This window comes from Sinocyclocheilus rhinocerous, unplaced genomic scaffold (assembly GCF_001515625.1).
Source record: "Sinocyclocheilus rhinocerous isolate Xijiao unplaced genomic scaffold, SAMN03320098_v1.1 scaffold3529, whole genome shotgun sequence".
Lineage (NCBI taxonomy): Eukaryota > Metazoa > Chordata > Actinopteri > Cypriniformes > Cyprinidae > Sinocyclocheilus > Sinocyclocheilus rhinocerous.
The window spans coordinates 118,652-127,510 of record NW_015638987.1 but is presented as its reverse complement, the minus strand read 5'-3'; the positions used below and the strand labels follow the sequence as shown (position 1 = coordinate 127,510).

At 37.6% G+C, this 8,859-nt stretch overlaps 1 protein-coding gene across 1 annotated transcript in view; it reads right to left on the bottom strand.

The window, feature by feature from the left end:
* The window catches only part of LOC107750837 (peripheral plasma membrane protein CASK-like), a 61,629-nt gene extending 53,195 nt beyond the window's left edge, over window positions 1-8,434 (bottom strand). The window contains exon 1 of the mRNA XM_016566386.1: window positions 7,738-8,434. Coding sequence (XP_016421872.1) covers window positions 7,738-7,796 — 59 coding nt within the window. The 5' untranslated portion in view covers window positions 7,797-8,434. The remainder of the gene's footprint in view (window positions 1-7,737) is intronic.
* Between the last annotated feature and the right edge of the window lie 425 nt (window positions 8,435-8,859).

The window sequence follows — 8,859 nt, the reverse complement described above, 5'->3', positions numbered from 1 at the left end:
TTTAAAACAGTTAAAGATAGAAAATGATTATATATAAATACAGTGCAGTCAGTTCGGACGTAGCACAGTGCTCATTCAGTAAATGCACAGCTAAACAGATGAGTTTTGAGTCTGGATTTAAATGTGGATAATGTTTTAGCACATAATAGCTAAAGGCGGACTCCCTTTGTTTTGTGTAATACTATAAAAAGAATAATGGTACATTTAATGAGAGTAGAATATATAATCTTTTCATATAACTGTTAATGTCTCAGTGCTTTACTGTCAAATGTGCATTACCAAGAAATAAACGTGCAATATTATTAGTAACTGCACTTGTTAATGCAAAACAATAGTATTTTTATGATTAAATTATATTTGTTTTTAATATCCACCCCCCAGAGCAACTTAGTGCCACTGCTCTCAAATGTTAGTCTGAAGCCCTGCACACACACTCTTATACACACACACAATACAGATTCATACAAATACACACACGCACACTATACAGATTCATACAAATACACACTATACAGATTCATACAAATACACACTATACAGATTCATACAAATACACACTATACAGATTCATACAAATACACACTATACAGATTCATACAAATACACACTATACAGATTCATACAAATACACACACACACACTATACAGATTCATACAAATACACACACACACACAAAATGAAATAATTTCTTCAAGTCAGTCTAAACCTGTAAGCGGTGATGTTATTGTTAATAATCTACCACGGTATAAACGCTACAGCAGAATCTCAGACACTTTTTCACCATGATCCGGTTCAACCATCATAATGACTCCATGAAATATGGATGAGGCTAAGAGGGTTTTTGAGGTGTAGTATCCGCTTTCACGTGTTGAATCATTAACAAGAGGTTCAGCGATTGCTGTGACGAGCCATTAGTGACCTGCGATCACATCAGTGACCGTCCACATCACATCACACCGAACCAGTGTGAACGCAAACCAGAGCTGCTTTCAAACAATCCGCATTGTATAAAGCGCTATAGAAATAAAGGTGAACTCAGAACAAAGCGAGACTCATGAACATCTATCACAAAACACATGAACAAGAACAATCACTCTCAGGAGATCCAGGAGGATGGAAACTTCAGCAGGATCATGTGTGGTTCAGTTATTATTGTGTCTGTGGAACAGATGGAGATGAGCTTCATCAGGACAGCACTGAATGAAAACTACATGACAGATTTATGGTCCCTCTTTATTTTATTTTCAAATAGGCCTACATATTGCATTAATATAACTTAAATAATTTTAAGATGTATTAGGTCCAGCTAAGTCCAGATAGTCCAGATAGGATTCAGCTATCCGTCAATTAATCTGTCAATTAAAGCCTTGAATCACACTGTGACATTCAAATCTGCGTTCGCGCTGCCGCTGATCCAGAGAGAGCAGTTCAGGTGGGAGAATAGTGATATCTATTTTAAAATAAAATATTGATACAATATAGTTAATATAAATATGAAAAATAAAACATCTTTCTAAAGAAATTTGTGAACTATAGTTGCTCAAGAATGTTTTGAGTTTTAGCATTTTGAGTTTGTTCAATACTCTGAGTATGAATGCATTTTTTGCATCAATGTAGCAAAACAAACTTTTAATCCAATTTTTTGTTCCAGATTTTTACTCTTAAAAAAAAATAAAAAATTATATATGTTGGTACATTTTACCAGTTTTTACCATACTTTCAAAACAAAAATAAAAATAGGAAAAATATGCAATATGAAAATAATTGAAGACAAAATGTGTGTTACTGAGAAAAAACAAGATTTGGTTTTTAAAAAGCCTTTTTCCAAAAGGTACATCTGGAAAAAGGGGGGGGTCGTCTTATAATCAGGGTCGTCTTATATTCGGGCCAATACGGTACTCAAAAAAGTCAAGTTTTATTATTTGTAATGCTTATATTTCATCTGTCCATTTCTCAAATTGCATGAATGAAGGAATACAGTAGGCTTTTGCCCAGATACTCCACTCGCTCTAGCTCTAACCAGCAGAATCTCAATCTCATCATTTGTACTGCTGAATGCCGATATAGAGGACTGACAACTGAGATCATTTCAGGCTCTTACCTGCTTCAATAATCGACCCCAGGTATGGTTAACTCTAACTCTAACCTAAGTCAGGGCAATTTCAACCAATTGTAGTCAAAAAATTAATAAACAAAGACTAGTCTCAAGGTTAAAATGTTATGCATACTATATACTTATCTAGATTCCCATTAAAAACATTCGGACCGAATTTGTATGCCCTGCTGTAAATTTTGACCGGTTGATGAAAAGCTAGTTTATGTGGATTCTACACATTCAAACAATTCGGATAAGTTATCTAGAATTATTTAGGGAGCAGATAAAATACATATAATCATTTATTAATCAACTATCATTTTGACTTATTTTCTTTATTTAAAGGCTGAAATGTGAGGTTTACCTTTTTATGAAACTTTTTCAAAGCTTTATTTGAACATTTACATTAGATATGCTATTAAACTGTTGTCAGTCATGCTGTCATTTCAGATCCGGACATCATTGGTAATGTTATGGTTTTAGTGATTATGCAAACAAAAATCATTTTATTTGTTGTTTGTTGATTTTTAAATATAAAACTTGAAGTGATTTATGTATCAGTACTTTTTGAACATTTTAACAATACCGTGATAATAATGATAACCGTGATAATTTTGGTCACTATAATCGTGATAAGAAATTTTCATACCGTTACATCACTAATGTACATGCAAATTCAAAGCATTGGTAATGTTATGGTTTTAGTGATTATGCAAACAAAAATCATTTTATTTGTTGTTTGTTGATTTTTAAATATAAAACTTGAAGTGATTTATGTATCAGTACTTTTTGAACATTTTAACAATACCGTGATAATAATGATAACCGTGATAATTTTGGTCACTATAATCGTGATAAGAAATTTTCATACTGTTACATCACTAATGTACATGCAAATTCAAAATACGACATTGGCCGCCGTGACATAAAAACACCAATAAAAAAAAAACAGTGGTTCTGCAAAACCAATACATATTAATCACTCAAAATAATTAGGAACATTAAAAATGGCAAGCACCCCGACATCACTGAACCAATCAAACACACATCTGCTGCTTCATTATGTTTTATGATCTGATGTGTGAGTGAAATCAAACACTAGCTCTCCACATCAATAATCGAAGGGATTTTAATTGTCCTTCATTTATTATAAACATACTGCACTGTTCAGAGGTCAGTGAATCATGATAACAGACTGCATGAGCCTCGTCCAAACGCCTCTTAAACCAGACAAACACAGACTAGAGTCAGACGCCGTGATGCCGAAATCTCAGTTACACTCGTGATCTAACAGTACTGGCCAGAAGAAATATTTATCATCATTAATAAGTGTAATGTTATTGCTACTGCTGTTTTATAATAGCAATAATCCACCGGAGATACAGCCGAGTGTAACACGGTTCAGACAGTTTTACTGTAGTAAATTTTGTAAATGCTGATGTTTCAGGAACCTGTCAGGAGCTCATTGATCAGATGCATTAATCCTGATCAGCAGCAGACACATTGATCCAGGCTTGAACGACCATCACGTCTGTTCAGTCCTGCAGTGCATTATGGGCCGGTGCTGACGCTGGGATCAGTGGAACCTTCTTCCCCAGGACATCCGCAATAGCGATAGTTTTCGCACTTTTAAATCTCGTCTTAAAAATCATTTATTTAAACAGGCTTACTTTTGATTGCATATATGTGGATCAATGTTTATGAATGTTTTAATTTATTTTACTGTTTCTTGTTTTGTATGGATTTTTGGTTGTATGTTTTTTTTGGGGGATTACTTGTAAGGTGACCTTAAGTGCCATGAAAGGCGCCTATAAATAAAATGAATTATTATTATTATTATTATTATTATTTCACGCACACGTGTGACTCTTCCTGATGCACACAGATCTGAGGTTTGCACTGAAATCTCTCAATGACTGAAACATAGACTTGGGTATCGTTTGAATTTTATCAATCTCAATTATGATTCCTCTTATCGATTCCCAGTTTCAATTCCAATGTGGTTAAAAAAATTAAGTCAAACATTTATTTTGTGTGTCATTTTGGAAAATATTTAATTGCTGCTGAATACCAAGAACAAAAATCAGCCGGCTGCATAAAAACTGGACTCGATTAAGAGCTGTTTGTGTGCAAAAATAGAGCGGCACGATTCTGGATAAATTGAGACTTTTTTTTTTTTATGGAGGTTGTAGTTCTCTCACGATTCTGAAGAAAAAATATTAGACAACTAAACAAAATCTGATGGAATTTCTGAATGAATGATTCAATGACTCACTCAAGATTTACTCGATTCATTACTGAGGTATTCGAGATAGTGTGGGTTTAGTATCCATTAAGGGCACTGCACTTTGGCATTTTGAAGACATGGACAGACTTGCACACTTACTTCCTGTCGCGCGCACGCGCTCTCAAGTGGCCAAGACCGCAAGTGTGGGTATTTGGACAAGGGGAATGACTTAAGATTTACTCGATTCATTACTGGATGAATCAGTGTTTTTGAATGAATCTCTTGAATGAATGATTCAATGACTCACTCAAGATTTACTCGATTCATTACTGGATGAATCAGTGTTTTTGAACGAATGATTCAAAGACAAATACATTTTTAACAGCCCCTTTTCAAGAACTAAAAAAAAGATGCACACACAGGAATTGATGGGTGGAATTGAAATCTTAATTTTACAACAAGTATCCGATTCTGGAATTGGAATTGATTTTCGATTCCCAACCCTACTGAAGCACCAGCAGGACAACTGCTCCACGTCTTCATTATGTGAGCAGGATTTCATCATATTACTTACAGTTTAATTCATGGACGTGTATTTTGGTGACATCAGATCAGGATTAGACTTTAGATGAGGGGTGACATTCACTGCTCTCTTAAACACGCGTGCGTGTTCAGTGCATTACCCAACCAACACACCACTGAAAGCCATCACAAAACAGGGCTCCAGACTAACACTTGAGGGCAGTGGCACTAAGTTCTACAGATGGTGGAGCCAGGAGCAGATTTGGTAGCACTGGGGGTATTAAAAATAAAGATCAAAACATTACTATTGATTTGCATTAATAAGAGCAGTTACTCATAATATTATTATTTCTTGGTTAAGACACATTTGACAGTAAAGCACTGAGCTTGAGTTGATGCATACAAAATGTACTTTTTAACAACAGTAACGTGGAAAATTTTTATATAGAAAATTAATATAGGCTATTCTACTTGCATTAAATATACCATTATTCTTATAGTATTATATGTAACTGACCAACAACTTCAGTGATATTAAAAGGAACACTATGTGTGATTGTTGCAAGCAATTGTTAGTTGCTTGAATTTCTCTCTCAAAAAGGCTGTACAAACCCCGAAATGAATAAAGTAATAACATTCGACTATTTCTGCCACAACACCATGGTTATAGTTAGCGCTACTGCTTCTGGTTTTCTACGTCAGCACCGTTTGATCGGTTTATATCAGAGATTTCTGTGCAGAATTTGAATGCATCTCACTAGATCTTGCAGCAATCTTTATTCAAGATCTAGAGTTAGAGTTAGGTTTCATTTGCCGATTGATGTTTCTCATATGCAGCGCTTATGAGTCGGACAACACGGTGGTCGCGGCAGAAAAAATGGTCGCAAAATGTGACCATTTGGACACAGTCTGGAGCCCTGCAAAAGCAGCCCAGTCATTTAGTTCTTGCGTTGCTAAGAACAATCACAGTCTCTTCTGAGGACTCGGGTTCTTGTGATCATCTGTAGCTCATGGAGCAGAACATCTAAACCCAGTCAGACTCTGACAGATCGACAGTATTATACCGAGCATCTCACACACTTTCCATCCCAATCTCACACACAGTGACTGAATCATAACCAGCGCTAGTGAAGTGAGACTGGTGTATTATCAACTGCGCTTCATTAATCAATAATTTAAGCATTCTTATTAAAACAAACGCTGTCAAATGATTAAAAGTGAGTGTTTATTCAGTCTAAGGGGCTGTTTACACGACACCGTTTTTAACTAAAAATGCAAAACTTTTAAAGCGTTTTGACCGTTCATTCATATGACAACAGTGTTTTAGGGGCTTGAAAACACAAGCTTTTGAAAACGATACCATTATTGTTTGTGCAAACAGTGACGTCATGCATGTGTCTATGCACGAGTAGATGTGCACGAGCGTGTAGTGTTTCTTTACAAAGTGACGTCGCCAACTACTGACCTGGCATGAATAATACAGCATTTTTAGCCGTTTTCATGAATCGGTGTGTGAGCGGCAAAAAAAAAAAAAAAGCTTTATACGATTGTTGTTGTATAAATGACACAATGAGTGAATTCATTCATAAATTTACAGACAAATAAAAGCTACATCATTTGGGACAAAGAAATCAAAGTATTTTTAAGAACATTAGGATTATATAAATGTGTCTTGACTTCTCGTAAAGACGCTCATTACTGTAATTCAGTATTTTTACTGTAATATACCATGTTTTTTAATTAGATATAAAGTCTGCACAACAAATTACTTCTATGATGAATAAATAATTGCCATTTACAGTAATGATGTGAATATATGAAGGGAAACGGTCATGAAAATAATGTCCCAATGCAGAAACTCTTCCTAAAAACAGGCTTCAGTATTTTGTGTCAAATATAATTGGTTGGTTTGACAGATAAACATGAGAGATGAACCCATGAACCCATATTAGACTCTAAACAGCCACAGATGTTAATATTAGTGTTATGAGCAGTGCAGTAAACTGGCTGTACACTGATATGCTGACAGACAGCAGTGATGGTGAATTACACAGACCGACCCGATCACTTAATTCACACCTGCAGAAGATCCACCGGCTCTGAAGAACAGCAGTCTGTCTGTCTATCGTTCTGTCATATGCGACCCTGGACCACAAAACCAGTCATAAGGGTCAATTTTTCAAAATTGAGATGTATACATCATCTGAAAGCTGAATAAATAAGCTCTCCATTGATGTATGGTTTGTTAGGATATGACAATATTTGGCTGAGATACACAAACAAAATCTGGAATCTGAGGGTGCAAAAAAATCTAAATATTGAGAAAATCATCTTTAAAGTTGTCCAAATGAAGTTTTTAGCAATGCATATTACTAATCAAACATTAAGTTTTGATATATTTACGGTAGGACATTTACAAAATATCTTCATGGAACATGATCTTTACTTAATATCCTAAGGATTTTTGGCATAAAAGAAAAATGTACAATTTTGACCCATACAATGTATTGTTGGCTATTGCTACAAATATACCCCAGCGACTTAACACTGCTTTTGTGCTGCAGGCTCAGGAATGTGACCCACACATGACTGTCAGACAGCAGATGATGCTCACACAATCAACACAAATCCATTCATTTGAATTTAATAATAGACTAAACTAATTACCAGAAATCTACAAACCTACTTCAGTGTCTAATAAACAGCAGTACATCACACACACACACAGGCCTGCTGCACGTTCTCCATCAGCCAGATTCATGCTAATCAATTAAAAATAATTTAATTATTAGAACAAATCTGGGCAGTGACCAAGAGAAAATGGCACATTTTACCTTTACAAGGCGAGCCCTCCTCACACGAGACTGAGGTGAAAACCACAAATCACATCACTTCCCGATCACCTCGCAGAGCTCGTACACATCCTCGAACAGCACGTCGTCGTCAGCCATAACGTTACCGTTACTCCCGCCGACAGATCCGCTTTCCCTCAGAAACGCGCCGCGAACGTCAGAATCCGAGCGGCGACACCGGGATCCTGTAAATCCCCCGGATTCCCGTCGACGACCACCGAAGATGTCCGTTCACACCGAGCGACGATGATGATGATGTCAGGGAAAATCAACGCTCCGGGAAAATGCCGCTTTAATTAATAAATGTCAATGTGACGCGAGCAACCGAGAAAAAAACGCGCTGGTGCGCCCAAACGCTCGAGATCCCGCCGATCCGCCTCAAACATAAAAAACGCGCTCAACGCCGCCGCCGCTCCGGTTCCCGTCCGACCGCGTTCATCATTGTCCGTTAGACGCGCCGGTACACGCCCTGATCTCCCGTTAGAGCGGTGAGGTAAAGCAGCGCTGCCGTGTAACGGTTTTCTGCAGCTCTCCGTTGCCTCGGCGCCTCTCCTCCTGCTCCGCTGCTACTCCAGTACAACGCGCAAACGCTCCGCCTTCTCAAGTTTATGAAGCTGCCGCACGCCGAGCCGCAATGGCCGCCGAGGTGCGCGCGATTCCCCGGATGTTTCCGCTGACGCTCGTCGGACAGCTTGAGCCAAGATGTCGGCGGAAGGGCGCGCCTTCGAGCCCACGACGCTCAGTTTCCTAATCTGCCCAGAGAAATCCCGTTCTCCCGTCCAGCGGCCAATGGCAGACCGGCGTCGCTGCGCGTGCTGGTTGACCGTGCGATGACGTCAGAGCTTCTGCGATATTTTTCCTCAGGATCCGTGAATTTTCTTGTTGAATAAATGCTGCAGGAGGGCAATAGATTGAACATCGAAGATTCTCGTTGAATAAGAGTGGGCTCGCAGACTGAGCATCATTTTATGATCCTGATTCATCACATCCATCACTGATCCTCATATTCATATCAAGCGCAGAAATATTGTACAGTTCATAGAGATGCAATAAAAACCGATAGGGTTTGCTCATTCAAGCAGCTTTATATATATATGTGTGTGTGTGTGTGTGACCCTGGAGCACAAAACCAGTCATAAGGGTCAATTTTATGAAATTGAGA